We start from the raw sequence: 27,991 nt of genomic DNA, 5'->3' as shown, positions 1-27,991 counted from the left end.
TCATATATCCTATGTAGAATTCTCTTAACTCTAGAGAAATTCCAACGAGATAAGTGAAACTATCAATAGTTGTCTCTGCAACTCAAACTGAATTTACAAATCTAGGTACCATTCCTAATATCCAATAATTTCAATATGCTTTTGTATTATTGTGAAAAGTCTAAATTTTAAGAGATGGAACTAGTTACACCTTGTACACCTACAAAATGACCATGAACAAATTTTAAGTACCATTTTTCTACACACCTGAAATGAAGGAGAAAGAGCAATTTTATAATTGATGTGTTTAGGTAATTTAGGCACTTATGAAAACAAAAACAAAAACGCAGAGACCATGATCTGAATAACACCAATAATTGTGGCCTATTCTACTGTTTACCTAGAAAGCAGATATTAACAGGGTACTTCTTCCAGCTTTTGAACATTTCAATATTTTAAAAATGTACTCATAGTAAATGCTTACTAAATATTTACTGAATATTGAATAATTACATATTAAAGAGTCATGGAATTCAGGTCCTTAGTTTTATGCTGACTTAGGATTTAGTGGCATTTAACCTTCCAACATAGCCCGTACAACAGCTGAGGACTACTTGAGGAAAGAGTGCCACCTACTGCTCATAAACATAACTGTGGTTACTTTCTCCCTTGAGGTTTTCATTACAGAATAAAAATCAGTCTCAATTTGGGTGACAGCATTGAGGGTAGCAGATCAAAAGGGGATTTGGGTAGATGGGTGGATGGGAGCTTCAGAACTATATTTGTTTTTTGTGGTTTTTTTTGCGGTACGCGGGCCTCTCACTGTTGTGGCCTCTCCCGTTGCGGAGCACAGGCTCTGGACGTGCAGGCTCAGCGGCCATGGCTCACGGGCCCAGCTGCTCCTCGGCATGTGGGATCCTCCCGGACCGGGGCACGAACCCGGGTCCCCTGCATCGGCAGGCGGACTCTCAACCCCTGCACCACCAGGGAAGCCCCAGAACTATATTAATTAAAACAGATTCCTTAGCATTAGATAAGGATCTTTACCACAATCCCTCAAAATTAATTTCATTCTTATCTCAAACTTAAAAAAAACAAAAACTCTCAGTTCTGCTCGTAGCATTATATACACACTTATTTTCCTTTTTCAGATGAATAATATTCATGTCCTAAACTCACAAACCTAAACTGATTTTTGATCCTGATTTTTAGGAGGAAAAGGAGTATTCTGATAGCTTTACAATTCTTAGTTATGCAACAGACCATAAATCCTTCACAACTTCTGGTTTAATGTTAAGCATGCCTTGATTTTCCCCGTAAGGGAGGTTCCTAAATAACTAAATTCAATTTTTTTTTTTAAAAAAGGTTAGCTTTCTTTCTTGCTTACTTCTTCTAGGAGCATCTACCTTCGTGAATTTTATGCCAAGAAAATTTAAATACAAATTGTTATTTATGAAATTTCTCTTTAGACTGATGTTAAATAGTTAAAATTCATGAGGAATCAAGTATACAAATGGAATACAGAATCTTTGTTAGAAATAAAGTAGATTTTGTTCCACCTGTCCAAGAAGGTTTAATATCTAAAAGTACTAGAAGAACAGCAGCACTATACCACTTCCTAAAGAATTAGATATTCTGGATGTTAAATCAACTTTTTTTTAAACCTGTAAGTAAAAATAAATTCAGCTATGCAGCTATAATTTCTCCTAGTACATTCATTCTAAACACTCTATTTCCTTAATTTTAATTTGATAGATATGCAAGTTACCCTATAATTTCAGATGTCAAATTAGCTAGTTGTATGTATTCATACTGCAAAATTCCTAACTACATGTTCATGCTAACTAAACATCTAGTAATGCTCAAACTGTAAGATTTATTTTTTCATGAGTTTCGGAGTGTTTTGTTTATAAATCAAACCTTCCTTTAAAGAACATGAGCATATCAGAAATATAACTCCATTGTGTGATAAAAGCATTGACTTTTGAAGCACAGAGGGTTTTAAATTGTAATAGTATTAATGTTAAATTATTTTTGTTAAACATGAATTATTTCCTTTAGGAAAATCCTTTTGACCAATAGTAATTTCAACATAAAGAGGAAAAACTAAAAACACAGGCATACTTACAGATCATTCAAAGAAACATCATGGTAGAAACAGAGCACACAAAAAGAAAATTAATAAATGGAAAAACTGGTGAAATGTGAATAAGTTCTGTACCTTAATAGTTAATAGCATTGCTCCAGGGTTAATTTCTTAAGTTTTGATAAATGTTGTATAGTTATGGAAGCTGTTAACACAAGGAGAAGCTGAGTAAAGGGTATATAGGAACTCTCTTTACTATTTTTTACAACTCTTCTACAAATCTAAAATTATCTCAAGATTAAAAAAAATTGTAAAAGCAAACAAAAACACCTAGTAACTTAAAATTATGCCTTCAGCTGCCAAAATTTCTTGATACAATTCAAATTTTTAAAAACGTCATTAGAAATCAATAATATATTGTTTACTTAACCTTATAATTACTTTATTGCTCTAGAAAATTTAGTTTTTAAAACCATCAGATAGTGATACATAGTGATAGTGAGACTGCCCCACCCCTACAATCAACTGTATATTACGAGGCTTCTCTAACTTAGTAGATAAATATTACAAAATTACAAAAATAGCTGGTGACAGTTGAGCTATCAAGTAGGTATCACATTTCTATAGGTCAAAAAGTTGAAAAAGAAAACTGATGTTACCGATAAGACACTGAGTATACTGGAGAAATCCAAGTTACATGCACATAGAAGAAAACTGGTCACAAAAAACCGTTACATTACTCTGTATTTACATTTTGCAAGGTTTTTAACATTTCCAATCATGCAAAAAAGATCAGAATGAATTTTTAAAAGGAGTTAATGGAAGCTCAATGAACACATTTAACATATTATACAATTCAAATCACAATTGCATAATACCTCCAATCCCCCCAAATGCAGCTGTGCGTTACACCACCGAAACGTGCACTATTTCCCCCACAACTCCTCCCCTGGCTCCATTCCCAGGCAATAACCTTTCCTATAAACCTTTCTATTTAACCTTTTAAGTCAGATTTGATGGGTAAGTATGTATAATCTTCGTTATTATTTCAGAACAGATACAAAGTTTAGTCATGTGCTCAACCTTCAGTTACATTCCTTTCAAAAGGCATCTGAATTGCTGCAACTGTCTATGAAAATCAAGCCTAAGAAACCGAGAAAACTCGCAGTCAAGAATCTGATCTAAGTAATTGTATAGACTACAGTAATACTAAAACCTATGTGTCCACATTTCTAAAAGAAGGATTTCCTATTTGAGAAATGTTACTCAATGGGTCTGTGAAAGGAAAACTGTCCGACTACTGTATTGCTCTCTGATGTAAAACGCCTAGGTGACCACAAATATTTACCCAATTGGTCAACAAGCTTTCAGTTCGGCCTTTTTTAAAAAAAATATTCAAAGCCACAGAAGTAATTACGAAAATAAAATTTTGGAAGGTCATAGTATAAGATACATATAGAATTCCTATTATAATGGAACATCCAAAATAAATCTGTCCTAACAAAGCAGCACAAAATCAATTTAAAAGCAATTTGAAATTAAATACAGTGGGAAGTGTTTTTGTTAAAATCATCAACCAAAATTACTGAATGGCAAAAGAATAGTGTCTCAAAATATATTGAATTTACATGTTAATGTTACTATAATGAACTCATGCCAGATATAAATTCAGGTTACCAATTAGATGAAAAGAAATTTTAGAGCTATTTTTTACCAGAGAAATAAATGTACTTCATGATAAAGGCACAGCAGCATCTAAAGAATTTTTGATACATTTATCACAAGATTCAAACTTCCCTAACTATTAACAATACATTACAATAAAGTTTCTCAGAAAGTGTTTAAAAGGCTTGATTTAACATGCCAGGAAAATGATCATTTTTCTTTCGAGATGCATTTATGTAAATTGCATTGAGGTCAGTTTTACACCTGGAATTAACCATCCATAGCAGAAGTACGAGCAGCTAACAATGCTTATTTATATTATATATAACTTAGCTGGATGTTAAACTATGCAACTGTTGGTGCCAGTCTGCTTATAAAGGCAATGCTCTGGAGACAAAGTCTTCTCACAAACAGTGGGCAAGCAGGTTTCATTATTAGATGTTCAACAACAATCCTCAGTTCATTAAACAAGGTCCTGCAACATAAAATAGTTTTCTTTCAGGAACCCAATGAAAAAGCAATGTAATGCAAGAGCAAATGCTAATGAAGGACTTTCCCACAGCCATTAAAGAATTTAAAGAAGTAAAAGAAGTAACCAGGATGCACTGTAGGGAACATACAAAATAAAATTCCCCAAATCAACACCTGTTTCCTTTTTTTGGGAAAAAAATCATTTAACAAAAGCATTTAATAAATGGCTCTCTCTGAGGGCTGAGATTAGGGATGATCTGTATTTTCTTTATAGTTGAGTCACATAATTTTCATATTTGACTTGGGCAAATTCAACTAGTTCTAAAAAAGAGACCAAGAAAGTGAAAATTATATAATATGAGCAATCCCACCTACTATTTCCTTAAAAGAACATACTGCCTCTTAGAGCTTTCCTCATCTGAACAATGGGGTTATGTACTTATTGGAGTCATAGAGAAGTTTAAATGAGAAAACACAGAAGATGCTCAATGAATGTTACCTCCCAACTGGATCATTCCATTGATCAAATAAGCTCTTGTTTGCCTTCAGACTAAATCCCACCTCCTCAACATCCCATGCCTTGTGCAATCTTGTCTCAGTTGAATTTCCTGCTTCATTTCCTAACACTCTCTGCCATGATGCCCATGTTATGCTGCCTGTTTTAAGCCCAGGCTGGTTGTGGATCACGACTTTGCCTTAACTGTGCCACTTGCCTACGAAGTACTCTTTATTACATACTGTAATCACACACACATCATACATATTGTACAGGTTAGTAGAAACAAAATCATGTATACTGTACTGTAATTTATAAGTGCTTTAAAGAATCATCTAGGATAATTTTGGCTGTTCATAATTTTTATGTGCTGACTCATCCTACATAAAGACACAACTTCTACCTTTTTGTATGCTCTGTGTTATTTTTATGGTTAGGAGAAGGCAATAATCTGTTTTTAAAAAGGATGTAATACACTCTCACACAAAAACAGGAAGGAAATTTGGAAAGATGCACATTTATCTAAAAACCTGACCTTCCTCTTGTATCTCCTATCTTTGTGACAGCCACATTACTCATGACTCTCCAAGGTTCCCAGGCCAGAAACCTGGAGGTCTTCTTTATCTTATACTTCTTCCCTAAGCTCCAAGTTCCAACCCTCCTAAATAGCTTTCAAATTTATCCCTTTTTAACCACTGAATTAGTTCAGGCTCTGGACTTCTCTAACAGTTTCCAAATTGGTCTTTCTGTCCTTTTGGTGAGCCTGAAATCCATCTTCTGGGATAGTATTTCTAAATCAGACCATATCGTGTTCTCAAGCCCTTCACATTACAAACTTCAAATGCTCTTCCTACCTTAGAATAAAGTCCAAACCCTTCCACATGATCTAGTTCCTGTCTCCCTTTCTGCGCACAGATCTTCACTACTTCCCTATATACTTCCTCAACTCAAGTGACAACTACTGGCTTGCCAAGCGCATTCAGGCACCCACATGCCAGAACTCAGACTTCAAAAAGCTTGGCCTTCTATTACCACCTCCTCCGTGAATTCTCATCTGTCTCCCTCTGCACTGTGTGCCTTCACAGCACCTTCATCATCATACTGACTTATGTAGCTATCTAATTCACTCAGCTCTAAGTCCCTAGAAAGCAGGTATTTCAATCCCACATTAAACTTGTTATCATCAACACACAATCACTGTCTTCAGAATAAATGAGGCTAATGAATCAAGTTAGAAGGCATCCTGAAAACACTCTAGTTAAACCCCTTCAGGTTACCGATGAGGCACGCCTCATTCTCGTATTCATGGTTCTATCCCTGGCATAAACAACAGCACTTTCAGTGGTGATGAAAATGTCTATCTGTTTGTCCAGTGCAGCGGCCATCAGCCACGCATGGCTTCTGAGCGCTTAACAATATGGTTAGTGTTGACTCAGGAACTGAGTTTTAAATTTTATGAATTTTAATTAATTTAAATTTAAATGGTCAAATGTGGCTAGTGGCTGTTCTATTAGCACAGCTCTGTACAATCTACACTAGACATGAACAAAGGACTCATACCACTAACTTGAGAATAAATATCATGGTAAGTGAACATGGTACAAACTGGCTATATAGACTGTCTCATAACCCTCAATAAAAAAAAAAAGTATAGTGTAGAAAATGTAGTTTTATAGCCTGCTTATCAATATTTATAAGCCCAAATATTTTCCATTACCTTTCTACTGTTTTGATTAAAACGTGTACTAATGTGAGATGTTTAATAGCACTTATTTGTGCTACCTTATAGCACTTCTATCCTTTCTTTTCTATTCCACTGAACACATCTACATTTTTATAGGTGATGATATGATTTAAGGATATGTGGAGAAAACAGGAGTAGAGAAGAGGAGGATATAAAGAAGCAGAGAAAAACAAATCTACTGATGAAAACTGGATGCCAGGGTAGGGAACCAGGATATAATGTCTAAAATGAATACAAGAACCAGAAAGAAAAAGGGAAAAACTCATGGAATCAAGTAAAATTAAAGGTTTATTTTTGACTAGGAACTCATTAAGAACCTATGTCTAAAGAAAATAAGCTCTATTTTAGGAAGTACTGTGAAAAAGACATTGTCTGTGAGAGCATAAAAACCCCTTCAAAGGAGAATCAGAAGCATAAAAAAAAGGAAAATAAACGATTTATTAAGAACCTAATAGAATCTAAGCACTTTTAAAAACACTACTTCATTTCACCTCCAGGAGGTTTTTCTCTCTGTCAGTGAAGAAATTAAAATTTAAGTAACTCGCCTGAAGTCATAAACCTGTCAAATGATGGACCAGCATTCAAATTCAGTTTTTACTTTGCTTGAGAAAATATAATAGAGATCATGCTAACACACTCACTGGATTTCTGGCTGAATTCTACTACATGATGAATTTATTTTAAACGTGAAAACAAAAACTACGTTAACCGTAGTATCTGAGTAACATATTTAAGAAGCTATTAAAAACAGCTATTCAGGGACTTCCCTGGTGGCACAGTGGTTAAAGAATCCACCTGCCAATGCAGGGGACATGGATTTGAGCCCTGGTTCGGGAAGGTCCCACATGCCGCAGAGCAACTAAGCCCGTGTGCCACTACTGAGCATGCGCTCTAGAGCCTGTGAGCCACAACTATTGAGCCCGCGCGCCTAGAGCCCGTGCTCCGCAAGAGAAGCCACCACAATGAAAAGCCCGCCAAAATAAATAAATAAATATATTAAAAAAAAGAAAAAAGAACAGCTATTCATTTTTGTTTTCTTCTAATTTTTGAGATCAGAAGGCATAATTTATTGTACATTAATTTAAGCCTCTGTTCCTCAATATTATGATAATTTACTAAAATATTTCTCTGCTTCTTCATTTTTCCACTCCAAACAATTCTGCACAGGCTATCAGAAAACTATTATGATCTTGTCAAAACCATCATTCCTATACATCCAAAAAGTAAGTTCTAAACTTCTTACCCTGAAACTCAAGAAGTTTTATGATATGGCTCCAATATACCTTTTAAATCTTTGCTCCAACCACTCACCATACAGAATTTCCCTTATAGTCAAATAGGTCTACTCAATGCCCCTTAAACTCTGCTTTTATCTTCTTGCCTCTGAACTTGTTCTGTTTTCCTACCTAAAATGCCTTTCCTTATTCTGTCTATTCAAAGGCTTTAATCCTTCTAGAACAAATTAAAATCTCTATTTTGTGAAACTTTCCTGGGCTCTTCTCTCTTCTGGCTCAATGATCTCTCCCCTGTTGTGGACTATAGTACTTATATAGTAGAATAAACATGACAATTCATCATAGATTGACATGTGAATATCATATCCTAAACTACTGCTTCCTTTCTTATTATTTGACATGTGTTTTATGTTTCTTCAACTAGGAAAGTGCCTTGAGAGTGGGACTTACGTCCTACACATTTTAAAACTCCTTAAACTTTGGCACTGTTTTAGAAGTGGTCAAGAAAAGTCTAGTCTTAGTGTCTGAAAAGAAGTACAACTACCTCCTCATCAATCCTAGGTAGTTCTAAGGCCTAGAACTTAAATTCACAAAAACATTGCTTGCTTCTAAATTCTAACATAAAAGTTAAACAACTCTTAAAAGTTACAAATACTGTATTTCACAATACTCTTAATAAATAAAACAGGTTTAAACTAATCACCAGCTTACCGACAATATGGATTTCTTCGAGAGGAGTATCGAAGAGTAAGGAATCTATAGTATATAAAAGGCTGGAGCAAACTTCCTTGACCACTGAAATAAACAAATACAACGGCAATAAATACACATCATCAATTCATATGTTTACTCTCAAAATTTAAAGGCAATTTAATTGGAGAATGTGTGTCTTTATTCATCAAATGGTCACAGTCATATCTATCATTATCTAAATCCAAGTTATTCATGTATTTATGTAGGTATTACTTTTTAAAATTTTTTTAAAGCTTTAAAATAAACCAGCAAATATTAAATAATTGCTTCAACAATTACTACTAATAACTGATAATAAAGTTTTAAAACTTTATAAGATATTTAAAATGAAAAGTAATTTATTTTATATAAGCAAATAAGAAAACTAATAAAACCACAAAGGGTCACTAGTAAATTTACATAGCCTACACTATTTTTCTTCGTTTAAAAAACAATGACAATACCTCAAGAGTCATATATATGTATATGAAATTCTAAGTCTGGAATACTTTCCTAGGAAAAACTATCTTAAGATATTCACTAAAATAACTACAGATAAAATGCAGCAACAAACTAACATGGATAGTTAGGTAGCAGGGCTAAGTAAATCATATGTTTGACGGCCTTGGTATGCAACTACTTAAAATCTTGACTATGAAAACTACACAGTAACTCTGAAGAAAGCAGAATATAAAGCTATACATATTACTACAACTATATTTTAAAACTTTTTTGGGGAATAAATGCACTAAGATGCTAAATACGGTTTGTTTTTTAGGTTAAATTTTTTGAGTCCCACCCCTCACCCCCCACCCCCCCTTTTTTTTGGCCGCACCATGAGGCTTGCGGGATCTTAGTTCCCCAACCAGGGATCAAACCTGGGCCCCTGCAGTGGAAGTGTGGAGTCCCAACCACTGGACTGCCAGGGAATTCCCTTTTTTAGCCTTTTTTCCCCTAAATTGTGTGATATTACTGTCATAATAAAAATTTACACGATTACAAACTTATAACTAAATGTAATATCCACCTTCCCCAATAAATCATATAAAACTTTAACTCTTTAAATTGAGAAATTCACATATTACAGAAAACGTTAAGTAGAAAAGAATATTTAATAAAAAATTTTTCCACCAGCCAAGTTAGTTCCTTCCTCAAAGTCACAGCAGTTTCTAATACATCCTTCCAGAAATTTGCATAAACAAGTGTATATAATGACTAACACACAGTGCTCATTTTGTAACGCACTGAATCCATTTAACTCTAGGAGGGAAGTGGTATTATCATTCTGATTTTAAAGATGAAGAAACTGAGGCAGAGAGAAATATATACGTCTTTAAACACACACACCCCAAAATATAAATGGGGAATACCCTACACAGTTCTCAACCACTTTTAAACTTATTATATCTTGGAGATCATCCCCTATCACAGCACATAAATTACTTCATTCTTTTCACAGCATCAAATATTCCATCTTATGCATGTACTATTATGTAACAAGCTCTCTACTAATGAATAAAACTACAGTGATCACCCTTTTACTTGTCTTTGCACATGTGTGCGTGTATATGTAAGATAAACTCACACACTACATGTATAAGAAGAACTCATAGAATGTTCACTTTTAAATACAGAGCTTTATGCATTACTGCTACAAGTTTAACTTAATAAAGCCTTCTAATATCAGACTGTGCTTCTACCATGAAAGGTAGCATTTAAGGAATAATGACTTAAAATTGTTTTTAATTTTACAGTTTACGCTGTGGTCAAGTGACACACTTGAAACATGAATAGGTTTTCTTATTAGGGATTGAATAAAACTTTATTACTTAATTTTAATTTTTTAGAATAACAAAGTGATTCCCCTATTTAAATATTTTTGGTAAATTCTCATTTCCTTTACAATCTTAAAAATTAAAATCAACTTGTACATAATAAGTGTTTAAATAAAAGATTGTAGCACAATTGACTTAATATACCAATATAGTCAAAACTTGGTGCTCCAACAAAAAATTAACTACAGTTCCAAAAATGAGGCCTTTTTTTGTGGGGGGGCGTGCTGTGTTGGGTCTTCACTGCTGCGCATGGGCTTTCTCTAGTTGTGGCGAGCGGGGGCTACTCTTCGTTGTGGTGCGTGGGCTTTTAAGTTGTGGCTCACGGGCTCTAGAGTGCAGGCTCAGTAGCTGTGGCGCACAGGCTTAGCTGCTCTGAGGCACATGGGATCTTCCCACACCAGGGATCGAACCTGTGTCCCCTGCATTGGCAGGTGGAGTCTTAACCACTGCGCCACCAGGGAAGTCCCAAAAATGAGGTTTTTGTTTAAGTGTGCCTGGCATCTCAGCATTTCATTATAATTCTCTTAAGCTTACCTAAAAGGAGAACAAATTATTTTGTTTATTAACCAGAATGTGGAGGTTTCAGATATAGTCACCAATTACCTCCACATAAAGAGTTAGTTTTGGTAGCTACATTTTAACTTTCACCCAGGTACATGAAACAAATCACAGAACCTTGTGTGACTCAAGACCAGATGACCCAAGAAACAGAAAAATGAGCAAGAAAGTAAGAGGGCAAAAGGTTCCTTTTACCAATTAAAATGTTTAAGTGTATGATCAGGATCACAAAAAAGAGATGAACTAACTTCTAGGGTGAAAATTTCAGAGTGGAATAATCGACAAATACAGTTGCATCAAATTCTATACCCAACATTCATGGTACGTTACAACTAGAAGGAGTTTTGGCAATTACTTATTTCAACTACTACTAATTCTTTAAGTGTAGAAAATCAAGGCCCAGAAGGCTAAGTTAGTGGTCAAATCAACCAGAATCCAGCTCCCAAACACCCAACAAGAAGTCTTCCCATTGTATCATTCCAGGACCCTATTTAGATTATATTATTTAGTTTGGAACCCCACAACTTAAGCAACATGTGGTGATCCTGGAGTTTTCAGAGGAAGATATTATTTATAAGAATGGTACAGATGCATTTATGAGGAAATCTAGAAAACTCTATTATCAGCTTAAAGAAAGACTGCTAAAGAAAGGAGTAACTATCAGGTATATAAAAACCTTACTAGTTAACCAAGGCAATGAACATTAAAATGAAATATTTCATAGACAAAAACAAGTTTGTTACAAATTAATGAGATTATGGAAAACAGGTAATACAGACCTATTAGAGGACAATTTGGTATGGTCTATTAAATATAAAATGCACCTAGTTTAGACTCAGCAAAAGTACAGACTCGCACAAAAGTATAAGCAGACAGGTAAAAAAAATGTTTACTGCATCAACATTTGGAAAAGTAAAAATTTGGAAACAAATGGCCACCAACAGGGGAATGGGTAATAAAATATAGTATAATAATATGATGGAACACTATACAGCCATTAAATGAAACAAACCAGAAATATGAATGTCATATAAATAGGTCATGAAAACATACTGTATATGAACGAAAAAAGCAAGATGCAGACAACTGATGCCTTTGATGTAAAATAAAAACTAAACAAAGGGACTTCCCAGGTGGCGCAGTGCTTAAGAATCCACCTGCCAACACAGGGGACATGGGTTTGAGCCCTGGTCCGGGAAGATCCCACATGCCACGGAGCAACTAAGCCTGTGTGCCACAACTACTGAGCCCATGTGCTGCAACTACTGAAGCCTGCACACCTAGAGCCCGTGCTCCGCAACAAAAGAAGCCACCACAATGAGAAGCCAGCACACTGCAACAAAGAGTAGCCCCCGCTCGCCTCAAGTAGAGAAAGCCTGCGCACAGCAATGAAGACCCAGTGCAGCCAAAAATAAATTTATTTTAAAAACCCCAAAAAACTAAATAAAGCCCCGCACCCATAAAATAATAATATATATTTTCTATCCATCTGTGCAAGTACTTTAAAAGAACTACATACATGTACCCATATCAAACTCCTTAGCTCTGGGAAGGAGAGGACAGAATCCAACTAGGATTCAGTCAAATGGTATTTTAGCTTTTATTTGTAATATCCTATTACTTGAGAAACTGAAAATTGAAAAAGCAATAATCTGGGCAGAAATGTGGTTTTAAAACTTAAATGCAAGAATATAGATAGAGAGGTCAATACTATCCTAATGTTCTATTTTTAAAAGGAAGGCTTTCTTTATTCATGCATTCCTTCTATAATTAACATACAAACAAAATATGGAGGTGGCAGTAAGCAACTAATAATACAAGACCTGAATTTTTCAGATTTTTCTCTAGTATGGGAAAAATCATCTCAATAATGTTAGACTGGACTAAACTAGCCTTCCTAAGATTCTTTCAAAAGTAGTTATTCTGAAATTAATTTCCAAAATGTTAAATGATAAATCACAAGGAATAATAAAGAAGACAAATGCCTAGGTTTATCATAGTAAACTACAGGAGTTTACTATACTCTCATGTTCTCTACTATCATGTGAAAAGATGATTGCTAAGATCCATCTAAGCTCTGAATCTCAGTATGTACTTCAATAGATGTAAGCAGGATAAAATTTGAGTTGATACATTTACTATGTTCACTTAGACACCAGCCTCCTAAAAGAAATATATTTTTATTCTTACCTAAAAAGCATAAAAACTGTAGCAGGCATCAAGAATATTTCATTACAAGCAATGAATTTCAGAATATTCTGTTGATTAGCGCTTAATTTATCCAAGAGAGATCTCAGCAGAGGTAAACTATTTGAACCCTTTGCCTAAAACATAAGAAAACAAATATTAGAAATAACAAAAGCATTTTCCATCACTCAATTATTTTCTTTCTTTAGATAAACTGCATACCCAATACACAATACAACCAAAAGACAATTATTTGAAAATGATGATATAAAAATCTACAAATTATTTAGGGACAAAAGTTAACGTATTTTCCTGTTTTATTGTATTTTCTATATTTGTAGAGTTAAATAGAGAAACAACTTCAATAAAAGTCCTTTTCATTCATAGACACTTTATCTTCCTTATTTCAAGAAAGGTGGTGGTTATTTCTCTCCAACCATAACAAAACCTGGCTACCCAGAAATACAGTTAAAGTATCTGTGACTCCCTACTTGATTAAAGGTAGAAATTACAGAGTCCAATTACTGCTGTGATCCAAGAACTATAGGGATAAATAAGAAGGCCAACACAAGGCAAAATTTTGGATACTTTAATTCAAATTTCAGTGCATATGCAGTCAATCTGCCTGGCACACTGAAGTTATTACGCTTAATGATCCAACCCAGTAATAAGAAAAAATTTTAGGAAAGTAGCAGTTCTGAACATCAGTGTAAAATAAATTTGGTACACTCTACACACATGGTATGTTTTACTACTGACAGAACAAGAGATCTCTGACAACTTATCAAATCAAAAATATATGATTTTTTTAAATAAAAAGATCTATTTCAAACTTCAGAAATTACTCCAGGAACTGGGGGGTAAATTTAAATACAACCCCTTATCTACAAAATGTACTATTTTATTGAAACTTAAACAGTAAAAAATACCCAAACTTTCAAATCACGAATTTAGAGCAAGTTTGTATGGAATACAGGACCTTTTTGTGACAAATGTCCAAATGTCTTAAAACTCAAATTTGTGTTAACTATCTGTATCTGTCTTAAAACTCAAATTTGTGTTAACTATCAGGAGTCAAAAACAAAAAACAAAGGCAGCACAATTTTACTTACATCAAGGACCTTTTTCGTGTATGTGGCAGCATGAAGTAAAGAAAATAATAAGACTGGGAAAATACTCACTGAAGAAAATAATTAAGGAAAACATTAAAAATTCATCAAGCACTTTGCAAAACAGGCTATGTATTATGTTCAAATATACAGATCTAAAATGGCATCTGCTAAAATGAGTTCAGTGATGGCTTTTGGTCTACTGATACACTTTATAAAATGAAGGTTTTTTTAATCTGTAAAGAAGAAAGTCAACTTTCATTTTTTAAACCTCATAGTTCTTTTTATGAAGAAAATAGTGAAAAAAGCTTTTTCACCTATTCCTATTGGATAAAATATTGCGAACATTGGCTAAATTAAGGTGAAATCTAGACCATCTCAAAGCGTTAATACAGCTTTTAACCCTACAATGGTCATCCTGGACAGAATAACTTAGCCTTCAAATACCAAAATAGTCTTTTGTACTGCTTTCATCAACTCAGTTGCTTAGGAAAGAGTACAGAGTAATGGTTTAAAGAGTAGTTCTCAAATTTTCCTCAACTAAAGATCTTTAATTCTTTCTTTCCTACAAGGACCCCATTATTTTGAGATAATGTTCCAATCAAGCTTTTACAGTTAATGTGTTCTCAATCTGTACAAATAAAAAAGACAGTGTATATTTGGTTTTGCATATAGTCAATTGAGAGTCTCATCAGTTTAATTACAGATGTGAGCAAAGAATCCTTATATTTGAGTTTCACTGTTTGGCTTTATGTCATAGATAAAATATACAATTTTCATTCAGCTTTTTGAAAAATGGAAATTGCTCAAAAGACTTTACACCAATTTCTGCTAGGTTGATAACAAAAAAAACCCACTTGTCCAAGTTATTTCCATGAAATGATATAGACAGTTAATTATGAAGGGCAAAAATACTTGTCCTAAAAATAGTAGCAATTTCCAAGAAATAAACCATTATATTTTTCTACACCAACTGAAAGCTTGGTGTGAGGGAAATGACCACTATAGCATAACCTGAGTATCAAATTCATTATAACCATAACTCATCATTTAAGACCCAAAGGTTCCTAAGTTCCAGGTGGCTAGTAAAACAATGACCTATAGCCAAGTATTATAAGAATCCTAACTCTCTAATATAAACGTTCTCTGATTAATATCCTCACTAATTCTTCTGTGCCACTCATAAAATTTAAGTAAAACACCAATCTCCTAAGTAGAGATCACACACTCACACACACACACACACACACATACAGTTTTACACTTTTAACAGAATCCTTAACTCAGAGTCAAGATATCTGGGTTTCACTCTTGGCTCTGACACTAACTTCATTTCCCTAGGCCAAGTTCCATCTTCTGTCATATGAATTTGCAGCGATCAAACCTAGGGATTTCTAATGAGTCTTACATCTCTAACATTCTATAGTTCACAAATCCTTGATAAGAGATTCATAACCTTAGCATTCATTGTTACCTTTAAACTACTTAGAAAACACAAGGGGTGAAGAGTGTACAATAGAAAAAGGACAATACAACACCTTTCTAGGAGCAAAGATCAGAACATGACTTTGGGATCACCTTTATTAACATAATACCCAACTACTTTAGCAATCAGATTAGTATTTCTTGCCATTAATAGTTTGTTATTCCCACTGCATACTCCCCCCACCCCCCGTAAGAATTTAAAGAACATTAAATCCTTAATCTCCAACATTCCCTAGAGATGGCCTAGCAAATAACTAATTGGATAGAAAAGGCAGAGAGGTTGTCTTCACTGTCATGAGTCATTTGGCACCGTCTCAGGATTCACTCAATAAAGCTGTCCCAGAGGTCAGTATTGATGTATTCAATTTGCTCTATATTAATTACCTAGAAAACACAGCTTCTATCATTTGTTTTTCTTTTCAAAGAAATTTTAAGCTAGTAAGGGCAGAAATATGAACCTCTATATAATTTCCCATTATATCTCAGAAAAGCAAGAGTTTTAATATTGGTGATTATAAAGGACCTCAATGAATGCGGCTGACAAATGCAGGTCAACCCGATGATATGCCAAACAAATGTGCTTATCATTTACAGTTGTAGTACAACAATTACCTAGTGAGTTTTACCTACATTACTACTCACTTGCCAATGTGATGCCAGGCAAGTTACTTTAAACTGTTTGAGCCTCAGTAGCCTTATCAATAATATAATGTTCACCATAATTTTTTTCAGAGTGTTGCAAGGATTAAGTATGTCAAGTCTGTATATACTGGCAAAATAGGTGCTCAAAAAAATGTCACTTTCCTCCTATTCTCTTTTCCTTAAAACTTATAAACAATCTATTTAAAATTTGATACTTCATGAACATAGAAAACATTATCTAAATAGGCAGTATTTAGTGTTAGAGATATATTTTATTGTGCTTTCCATTATGTACAGTTGTATCATAAATATTCAAGAACACTTAAGAACAGTACTTCTGAAAGTACAGGATACTTCCCTGAGGGATGACTCATGGCGGGGCAGGGGTGGGGGGTGGACAACCCATTAAAATGATTAAGTTTAGGGAACACTGATAACTCTTAGGTCTCACAATGCACACTACCATATCAAAGGTCCTACAGTAAAGAAATCTATTTAACAATGTTTAACCTATTGCTTCCCAAACATACCAAACTGCAGAATCCCTTCCCTCCTTTTCAAGAATACCTACTTTTATCCCACAACATACTTTTGAAATGTATAAACATACAAATTCCAAATGAGTTATTTAATTCTCATTGGCTCCAGAGAGTATCCATGTGTCCTTATATTCTACTCTATCCATAGCAAATACTAATTTCTATTTATTTTATTGATTAATTATCCCATTCTCAGCTTAAGTAAGTTATTTCTTGATTAATTTCCATTTGTTTCTAGCTCACTGGGAGTTGAAAGAAAGAGCTGAGGACTTCTCTTTTCTTAAGGCAAGGCATCTGGGCATTTTCCCAAAGAATGTGTGAATGAAATGAAGGAAACATATATTAAAATAAGTCCTCCATAGGCTTGTGGTTTGAATCTGAATTTTAAAATATCCATTGCTAATAAAGAAGCTTACAAGAGGCAAGATCAAAGATACAAAGTTTAAAATTCCCAGTCAGCTCTTCAAAATTTGGACTTCACATTTCAGAGTCAGAAATTCTTACACTTAATGTATCTTCATTCAAATGAAGCGCCAACAAACCAACCAACCCAGGCTTCATGGAACACCCTCATTGCTGAATCCTTCCTGTAGCAAAAAATAATAAGAAGAGATCTCCTATACACTCAGTAGGCAATTTCACTGTTAAAAAGGTACAAAAGGATACTTGTAACAGGGTAGGAATTGACAAAGATGAGTGAATACAACAGGTAGTGGCAGCTGTCCTCTAACAAAGCCTGGGCCAGGAATGCTCTGCTTAACTGGAAGTGTGGTAATCTTTGGTGCAGCCTCAGAGCACTAGTCAGAGCATTTGCCAGCAAAGCACGTTGGTAAAAGCTTGCTGCTTCATGCAACCTGCAAATTACCAGGGGAGAGGTTATTATGAGATGTAAACAACTACTGTGTCTCTTCCTCCTTTGTGAATTGCATCATAATTGCACAATACCTATATCTATTACTTGTCAATAGAAAAAAAAATTGCTTGACCCTACTATACCTTTTTAGAAGCATCACTTTATATATATACCCAACTGAATTTTTATTTATTTCTATTGAAGCACAGTTGATGTACAATACCCAACTGAATTTTATAAAGCAGTCATTCTTCCTTTTAACAATCAAAAGTGCAAAAAAAACATGAACTTATCTCATCCCCACAACCATTTTCTCTCAATTTTCAATGTGATGTTACTTTACACAAAGCACACGATATAAAATATACCTCCAGTTGGTATTACTAGAATATTAGTGCCTTAAGGATGAGACCTGTGTTTTATTTGTCCCTGAACCTCTTTCAGTTTAACAAGTTTGACATCTAAAAGGTATTCCAGAAAAAGTGAACAAGTGAATACCAAAGGCAGAAACATGTATAATACATACCCAAGAAGAGGCAGAACAAACAAAGCAGAGCAGTAAACTGTGAACAAGCGAGAAAGCCACATTGCCGTGTCCAGTTTATTGGCCATCAAGAATTGCTGAATGTAAAAAGAAAAATATTGTAGTAAATTAAGCTTGCAAATTATGTTTTTAAGGATAAATATTATGTAGTTTTATTCCTATTCAAAATGTCTCAATGCCCCTGTAGCAATTGTGTTTTTAAGATCATTAAGTGTAAACTCTTAGGGCAACTGTTTCATGTATATTCTCAGTAACAAAGCCAAACTCCCTATAGTTTTTTTTTTTAAAATAAGTTTGTTTGTTTGCGGTGGCTTCTTTGCTGTGAAGCATGGGCTCTAGGTGCGCAGGGTTCAGTAGTTGTGGCACGTGGGCTCAGTAGTTGTGGCTCGTGGGCTCTAGAGCGCAGGCTCAGTAGTTGTGGCGCACGGGCTTAGTTGCTCCGCGGCATGTGGGATCTTCCAGCACCAGAGCTCGAACCTGTGTCCCCTGCACTGGCAGGCAGATTCTGAACCACTGCGCCACCAGGGAAGTCCCCTCCTTATAGTTTTGATATGGAAAGCATAGGAAGTACTTAAATAGAAAAATACCAATTGACATTAAAAAAAAAAAAAGACTAAGTAGGCAAGAAAAATTTAACTACAATTGTCTGTATTCCTTCAACACTTGTAATACTGGCTTCACCTACTTTAAAAGAACATTAAATAAGAATTAACTGCTCTCAAGAGAACCATAATGCCTATTCTTAGAAAAAAGTCTCAAATTCAAACAGGCAAGTCTCAGGTCTGAGTAAAAAGGCATCACACAAAGCCAGTTTGGACTATATCAACCTTACAAAGGAGAAATGTAAAACCATGGTAATAGTCACTTAGCCTCTGGATGATTTGCCAATGTACACACAAAGGCCTGGCATACTGTAGGGGCTCAAAATATGGCTGTCAGGTGTTAATGGCACCTGACATTGTGCCATTATTCACACCTCCAATTTTATGACTTTCTTCATCCTCTTGAAGCTCCCTGACAAGTCTTAGCCTGGTTTCTGCGGCCCTGGATTAAACTTCCATTATCACTTTCTTCTCCATTTTTTCCTCATTCTATCTTTTCTTTTGCTTCATTTTGCCAACAGATGTGTCCATCATCACGAATGCAATAACTTAAAATCAGTTTTCTCATTCAAACTGTATTGTGTATTCAAATTCTAAAGTGGCTTTTACATTTTTTGATAGAACCTACACAAACAATTTTTACATCAAGACCCAATACAGACATATGTGAGTATATAAAATAAAAATCTCACAAAAACAATATTTATCTTTACTATGTGTGATAAATTTTGGTATTTTGTATTCTATTTAATGTTTTATAAAGTGTTTCCATGAAAAGGATTTCAAATCTCACTAATAGGTCTTAACCTGGAGCCTAAAACACTGCTCAAAGCAATCTAACTTATTTATCATTTGGAAGAAGATATAAAAAAGGCTTTGGGGAAAAATGCAAGTATCTTTTAAAATTCAAGGATGCTTTTTATTTAATTTTATTGCATGCTTTCTAACAGTATGCAGGTAATTTCAGATACATGCCTCCACTTTATTGTACCCAATCCTACTACTGTTACTCTTCTAAATTTAAATGATCACCAGTAGTCAAGTGGAAGGATGAATCCAGCTTACAGTGCTCAGTTTCTCTACAAATATTCAGATTCTACATGATAGTTTGAAATTTAATTTTAGAACATTTTCTTTAAAACCTATTTGTTTACGGTGCTCATTTGGTGATAAATCACTAAACTGTGCATTTCATCTTGTACACTTTTATGCATGTGCATTTTACTACACAATTAAAAAAAGGTTTAAAAAAGCGTATTGGTTTACTTTTTAAGAGTGAACTGACTGACCATGTTACAAATAATTCAGGCAAAAAATATAATGCATCTTTGGGTGAAAAAACTATTGAGGTGAAAAATTATTCACATAATCTTAAAGTATCATGACACAGAACACTTTTTATTTACAAAGGGAAACAAGTTATCTTTACAATAGAAACTCTGGTGGACACCACCTTAACCAAATGATCAAACTTATCTCCAATGATGAGATAAATCAACATAAAATGTTTCCTGATATATATAATGCCTTGAGAAGAACGGAATATCACTTATTTAATATTCCTACCAAAATGTTTAACCTGAATCCAGTCATCTGTAGGGGGAGGGGGGGAGGGAATCAGACAACTCCAATTTGAGAAGCGTTCTGCAAAACAACAGGTCTCAACTCTCGAAAGACAAAAATGGGAAGAGGAGGACAAGGGAACTGTTCCAGACTAAAAGGGACCAAAGGCCAGAAAACGCAATGCACACTTTCTGATTGAGTCTGGATAAGGAGGAAGCAGCTTTAAAGGACAATTGAGGAAATCTGAATATAAATTGTGTATTAGGTTGATAACACCTATCAACGTTAAATTTCCCAAATTTAACTGCAAAAATTGCTGTGATAACTGCACTGTGGTCACGTGGAAGAATACTGAAGTACTTATGGGTTAATGATCATGATGTAAGCAACTCTCAAATGGTTCAGCAAAATTAAGGGAAGAAAAAAAGAAAAAGTGTGCATATAAAGAGACGTTGCAAATGTTTGAAAAGAAAAAAGTCACTCGGCTCAGTTCACATACTTAGTGTTTAAAAATTAGAGGACAATTATGCTTCTGGTACAAGAAACTAGTAAGCAGCAGACCTGCATCTTAAAAATAAAAAGTTACAAAAGCATAATAACATTTCTTTTCGTAAACGACAAAAGGAAAAGAAAACGACCGCTCCCCTCTTTCTGCTTAAAAACGGGCACAACGGTTCTGAGCCAACACGCGTGTGCGGAACAAGGCGTGTGTCACGCCTCGATCTCAGGTGGCATCTTCAACCTTAGGACACAGGGACCGAGGGGTGGGAAGAAGCAAGAAGGCCCAATCTCCGAGGCATACAGGAGGGCATGCAGGTGAGGGCCACCTGCTCCAGGCCGGCCTGGTGTCGCTTCAGAAACAGAAACCTGTAGCTGCCTCTAACGTCTTCGCTCACGATCGGCCCTCCCCGCACCCCCACCCGCACCAGTAATCCCAGTCCTGAAAGCAAGGAGCCACTGCAACGCCTCGGACCCGACTTCCAACACTTCCCGCTCCTTCCTAACTTGCAAATCAAGCCACACGGCCCTGCCCGCTCACTTACCACTGCGCCCGCCCCTTGGGGGCCGTTCGGGGTCGTATCCGCCATGGGGATGTCACACACGCGTCTGGGACGCTGCAATCGGAAAGGGAAAAGAGCGAAGGAAGGTCAGCGCCGGGGCCGCGACTCCGGGAACTGGCTTTCCTGCTCCCGGCGGGAGCCTCCGAGCCTCCGCAGAGCAAAGGACTCGCCGCTTCAGTGCAGCGGACTGTCCCGCGGGTACCCGCAGCGGCCGGGAAATACCTGTCCGGCACCGCCAAGGGCGAAGCTGGGTTTCTAGAAAGAGCGGAGCGAAGGCGGAGCTTCGGAACAAGGCCCAACAGGGCTGAGCTAAGGCCGCCGGCTCCAGGTTATTGCCGAACCCGGAAGTGCTCCCTTCACTTCCTTGGGGAAGAGGCGGTGACGCAGAGGGGAAACCCGCAGCGGTGCCCTGAGGCATGACGGGAAGTGTCGTTTTTCTGGCTTCGGCTTCCCGTGTCGTGCACGCCCGTTGCTCTGTAAGCTAAGAAGCGGGGCTGGACAAGCAGCTTTTGTCTCATCGTCACAGGTCAAAGATGGTCCTCCCTGCCCATGGCAAACCACGAAGGCTCTCTACTCCCTGATATAGAAACCTCAGAAGTGTCTTTGCTGTTTTGTTCCAGGGGCTCACGAGGCCCTGTGGTGCTACTTCTAACAGTTCTTTCAGCAAGCACTTCCTGAGGCCTGCTGTGTGACGGGCTCCATACTTGGCAAGGAGGATAAGAAGATTGTTGTGACACAGACTGCGGGAGAGATAGGCAAGATGAAATCACGGCACACTGCTTGTGTCCTATGCGGAGAGGCCGAGTTAATCACAGGAGGCCCTAATCAGAGGGGTCTGGGAAGGGTTCCTGGAAAATCTAATTCTGGCCCTAGGTTTTGAGGTAGTTCAAGGAGAAGGTAGCTACATGGGGGAGGGGATTGCAGACGGCAACAGCGCGTGAAGCAACAGGACAGAGAACTTGTTCAGTATAACCACAATGAACATGCCAGTGGAGGCCGGGATGGATGCGGGAGGCGTGTGTGCGTGTGTGTGTGTGTTCGGGGGAGGATGTGCATTGTGCAAGATCTGGGTTAGAGAGGCCAGCAGGTGTGCTAAAGAGAGGATATGAACTTGACCCTAAATCCAGAGAACCATGGTACAATTTTAAGAAGTGTGACATTGTGAGACATAAGAAGATCACTCTGGAAACAGGATAAGAGGATGATCAGAGAGGCAAATCAAAAGCCTGGTGCTTAATAGGAAGGCCATTGCATATATATAGCAGAGAAGTGATGGGATTCTGAACCAGGCAGTGTTATGGGGGAAGAGAAGAGGAAAGATGACTTGGAGAGGCCATCCAAGATTTGGATGACTAGATATGGGTGTGCTGGAGAAGGAAGGTCATCTCTTTTTTTTTTTTTTTTTTTGTGGTACGCGGGCCTCTCACTGTTGTGGCCTCTCCTGTTGTGGAGCACAGGCTCCGGACGCGCAGGCTCAGCGGCCATGGCTCACGGGCCCAGCCGCTCCGCGGCATGTGGTATCCTCCCGGACCGGGGCACGAACCCGTGTCCCCTGCATCGGCAGGCGGACTCTCAACCACTGCACCACCAGGGAAGCCTGGAAGGTCATCTTTTGAGACCTAGAGAAGAGCTGTAGAGAAGGAAGACTTAGAAGAGCAGGACATTGATAATAAAATCTGAGGGGTTTGGGGGGTTGGAAGCTGACTAGAGATATACAGGCAGCTGGTACACCACTTGAAAACCATGACTCTGTAATACTCTGACTTCTCTTAGATGTATAGATTTCCACCAGTAGCCATGAGTAGTTTAGGAGCTAGTCTGCTGTAGCTGACAAGTCAAATGGTGCCATCTTGAAATCACAGTAGGGGTTTCCCAGGTGGCACAGTGGTTAAGAATCTGCCTGCCAATGCAGGGGACATGGGTTCGAGCCCTGGTCCGGGAAGATCCCACATGCCACGGAGCAGCTAAGCCCGTGCGCCACAACTACTGAACCTGCGCTCTAGAGCCCACGAGCCACAACTACTGAGCCTACATGCCACAACTACTGAAGCCCGTGCACCTAGAGCCCATGCTCAGCAACAAGAGAAGCCACCACAATGAGAAGCCCATAGACTGCAACGAAGAGTAGCCCCCGCTTGCCACAACTAGAGAAAGCCCACGCACAGCAGCAAAAACCCAATGCAGCCAAAGATAAATAATTAAATAAATATTTTTTTTAAAAAAGAAACTACAGTAAACTTCTGTTTTTCTAAGGCCACTGCCCAAGTTCAAGTCTTCAGGATCTTCAGCCTGGATTACCCATCTAAGGTAAAATGCCACATCTTCTGCACTCCTTACATATCATCTACTCCATATTTTTATAGCACTTACTGAAACGGTTCACCTCTGATTGGGACTTGAACCCATGTGCTGAGACTCGAACGCAGCCTAAACCCAGAATGGGACTTGAACCCACAGACTTTTGATTAGAATCAGTCAACTCATGTCTGAACTTACTGAGGCTCAGATTCTTTGTGTCTCAGCGCAGAAGGAATTCATCGAGAGGCAAAGTGATAGGCAAGAAGTAGCTTTATTAATATAGGACGTTTGTGAGAGATGCAAGCAGGTAGGCGAGGGAGCTCTGCCCCAAGGATTAAGTGGGCTACATTTTTATAATCAAAGGAAAGTGGAGGAGGGAGAAAAGACCCCCTTCTTTCTCATTCTTCGAGTAGCCGTCAGGTTTACATCAGTAGTTCCTCCTTCTTATGGAGCAGGAGAGTGTCTGACCCTATGAGGTCAAACTAGGACTGACATAAGCATTTATTCAAATCAGCAGAAGGGTGGTAACATTTTTTTTTCCACTTAATGACCTGGGGCATATCTCCTGCTTTATAGTTAAGCAAGGCTGCTTCGTTCCATGGCATTTCTTTCTTTTCATTTTTTAAAAATTTATTTTATTTATTTATTTTTGTCAGCATTGGGCCTTCGTTGCTGCGCACGGGCTTTCTCTAGCTGTGGCGAGAGGGGGCCACGCTTCATTGCAGTGCGCGGGCTCCTCATTGCAGTGGCCTCTCCTGTTGTGGAGCATGAGCTCTAGGCGCACGGGCTTCAGTAGTTGTGGCACATGGGCTCAGTAGTTGTGGCTCGCGGGCTCTAGAGCACAGGCTCAGTAGTTGTGGCGCACAGGCTTAGCTGCTCTGCGGCATGTGGGATCTTCCCGGACCAGGGCTCAAACCCGTGTCCCCTGCATTGGCAGGTGGATTCTTTTTTTTTTTTTTTAACATCGTTATTGGAGTATAATTGCTTTACAATGGTGTGTTAGTTTCTGCTTTATAACAAAGTGAATCAGTTATATATATACATATGTTCCCATATCTCTTCCCTCTTGTGTCTCCCTCCCTCCCACCCTCCCTATCCCACACCTCTAGGTGGTCACAAACCACCTAGCTGATCTTCCTGTGCTATGCGGCTACTTCCCACTAGCTATTTATTTTACATTTGGTAGTGTATATATGTCCATGCCACTCTGTCACTTTTTCACAGCTTACCCTTCCCTCTCTCCATATCCTCAAGTCCATGCTCTAGTAGGTCTGTCTTTATTCCCGTCTTACCCCTAGGTTTTTCATGACTCTTTTTTTCTTAGATTCCATATATATGTGTTAGCATACGGTATTTGTTTTTCTCTTTCTGACTTACTTCACCCTGTATGACAGACTCTAGGTCCATCCACCTCACTACAAATAACTCAATTTTGTTTCTTTTTATGGCTGAGTAATATTCCATTGTATGTATGTGCCACATCTTCTTTATCCATTCATCTGTTGATCAGACACTTAGGTTGCTTCCATGTCCTGGCTATTGTAGATAGAGCTGCAATGAACATTTTGGTACATGACTCTTTTTGAATTATGGTTTTCTCAGGGTATATGCCCAGTAGTGGGATTGCTGGGTCGTATGGTAGTTCTATTTGTAGATTTTTTTTAAATTTTTCTGCTTTATAACAAATTTAATCAGTTATACATATACATATGTTCCCATATCCCCTCCCTTTTGCGTCTCCCTCCCACCCTCCCTATCCCACCCCTCCAGGTGGTCACAAAGCACCGAGCTGATCTCCCTGTGCTATGCGGCTGCTTTCCACTAGCTATCTACCTTATGTTTGGTACTGTATATATGTCCATGCCACTCTTTCGCTTTGTCACAGCTTACCCTTCCCCCTCCCCAAATCCTCAAGTCCATTCTCTAGTAGGTCTGTGTCTTTATTCCTGTCTTACCCCTAAGTTCTTCATGACATTTTTTTCTTAAATTCCATATATATGTGTCAGCATACAGTATTTGTCTTTCTCTTTCTGACTTACTTCACTCTGTATGACAGACTCTAGGTCCATCCACCTCATTACAAATAGCTCAATTTTGTTTCTTTTTATGGCTAAGTAATATTCCATTGTATATATGTGCCACATCTTCTTTATCCATTCATCCGATGATGGACACTTAGGTTGTTTACATCTCCAGGCTATTGTAAATAGGGCTGCTATGAATATTTTGGTACATGACTCTTTTTGAATTATGGTTTTCTCAGGGTATATGCCCAGTAGTGGGATTACTGGGTCATATGGTAGTTCTATTTGTAGTTTTTTAAGGAACCTCCATACCGTTCTCCATAGTGGCTGTACCAATTCACATTCCCACCAGCAGTGCAAGAGTGTTCCCTTTTTTCCACACCCTCTCCAGCATTTATTGTTTCTAGATTTCTTGATGATGGCCATTCTGACTGGTGTGAGATGATATCTCATTGTAGTTTTGATTTGCATTTCTCTAAGGAGTAAAGATGTTGAGCATCCTTTCATGTGTTTGTTGGCAGTCTGTATATCTTCTTTGGAGAAATGTCTATTTAGGTCTTCTGCCCATTTTTGGATTTGGTTGTTTGTTTTTTTGTTATTGAGCTGCATGAGCTGCTTATAAATTTTGGAGATTAATCCTTTGTCAGTTGCTTCATTTGCAAATATTTTCTCCCATTCTGAGGGTTGTCTTTTGGTCTTGTTTATGGTTTCCTTTGCTGTGCAAAAGCTTTTAAGTTTCATTAGGTCCCATTTGTTTATTATTGTCTTTATTTCCATTTCTCTAGGAGGTGGGTCAAAAAGGATCTTGCTGTGATTTATGTCATAGAGTGTTCTGCCTATGTTTTCCTCTAAGAGTTTGATAGTGTCTGGCCTTACATTTAGGTCTTTAATCCATTTTGAGCTTATTTTTGTGTATGGTGTTAGGGAGTGATCTAATCTCATACTTTTACATGTCCCTGTCCAGTTTTCCCAGCACCACTTATTGAAGAGACTGTCTTTTCTCCACTGTACATTCCTGCCTCCTTTATCAAAGATAAGGTGACCATATGTGCATGGGTTTATCTCTGGGCTTTCTATCCTGTTCCATTGATCTACCTTTCTGTTTTTGTGCCAGTACCATACTGTCTTGATTACTGTAGCTTTGTAGTATTGTCTGAAGTCAGGGAGCCTGATTCCTCCAGCTCCATTTTTCGTTCTCAAGATTGCTTTGGCTATTCGGGGTCTTTTGTGTTTCCATACAAATTTTGAAATTTTTTGTTCTAGTTCTGTGAAAAATGCCAGTGGTAGTTTGATAGGGATTGCATTGAATCTGTAGATTGCTTTGGGTAGTAGAGTCATTTTCACAATGTTGATTCTTCCAATCCAAGAACATGGTACATCTCTCCATCTATTTATATCATCTTTAATTTCTTTCATCAGTGTTTTATAATTTTCTGCATACAGGTCTTTTGTCTCCTTAGGTAGGTTTACTCCTAGATATTTTATTCTTTTTGTTGCAATGGTAAATGGGAGTGTTTTCTTGATTTCACTTTCAGATTTTTCATCATTAGTGTACAGGAATGCCAGAGATTTCTGTGCATTAATTTTGTATCCTGCTACTTTACCAAGTTCATTGATTGGCTCTAGTAGTTTTCTGGTAGCATCTTTAGGATTCTCTATATACAGTATCATGTCATCTGCAAACAGTCACAGCTTTACTTCTTCTTTTCCCATTTGGATTCCTTTTATTTCCTTTTCTTCTCTGATTGCTGTGGCTAAAACTTCCAAAACTATGTTGAGTAAGAGTGGTGAGAGTGGGCAACCTTGTCTTGTTCCTGATCTTAGTGGAAATGGTTTCAGTTTTTCACCATTGAGGACGATGCTGGCTGTGGGTTTGTCATATATGGCCTTTATTATGTTGAGGAAAGTTCCCTCTATGCCTACTTTCTGCAGGGTTTTTATCATAAATGGGTGTTGAATTTTGTCGAAAGCTTTCTCTGCATCTATTGAGATGATCATATGGTTTTTCTCCTTCAATTTGTTAATATGGTGTATCACGTTGATTGATTTGCGTATATTGAAGAATCCTTGCATTCCTGGAATAAACCCCACTTGATCATGGTGTACGATCCTTTTAATGTGCTGTTGGATTCTGTTTGCTAGTATTTTGTTGAGGATTTGTGCATCTATGTTCATCAGTGATATTGGCCTGTAGTTTTCTTTCTTTGTGACATCCTTGCCTGGTTTTGGTATCAAGGTGATGGTGGCCTTGTAGAATGAGTTTGGGAGTGCTCCTCCCTCTGC

The 27,991-nt window shown here is 37.3% G+C and overlaps 1 protein-coding gene across 1 annotated transcript; it reads right to left on the bottom strand.

Moving 5' to 3' along the window:
• Window positions 1-760: 760 nt before the first annotated feature.
• On the bottom strand, window positions 761-21,736 carry TMEM33 (transmembrane protein 33). The gene is made up of 8 exons (XM_082645326.1): window positions 21,609-21,736; window positions 21,369-21,440; window positions 18,143-18,237; window positions 17,430-17,617; window positions 14,101-14,168; window positions 12,992-13,125; window positions 8,388-8,471; window positions 761-4,205 (listed from the first exon to the last, which is right to left on the bottom strand). Exons 2-8 carry the CDS (start codon window positions 21,411-21,413, stop codon window positions 4,076-4,078), a joined length of 744 nt encoding a protein of 247 aa, XP_082501452.1. The 5' UTR covers window positions 21,414-21,440; window positions 21,609-21,736; the 3' UTR covers window positions 761-4,075.
• Window positions 21,737-27,991: the final 6,255 nt, after the last annotated feature.

Source organism: Mesoplodon mirus (assembly GCF_964341445.2).
Source record: "Mesoplodon mirus genome assembly, chromosome: 2".
NCBI classification, from domain to species: Eukaryota; Metazoa; Chordata; class Mammalia; order Artiodactyla; family Ziphiidae; genus Mesoplodon; species Mesoplodon mirus.
This window is presented reverse-complemented; position numbering and strand designations above follow the sequence as displayed.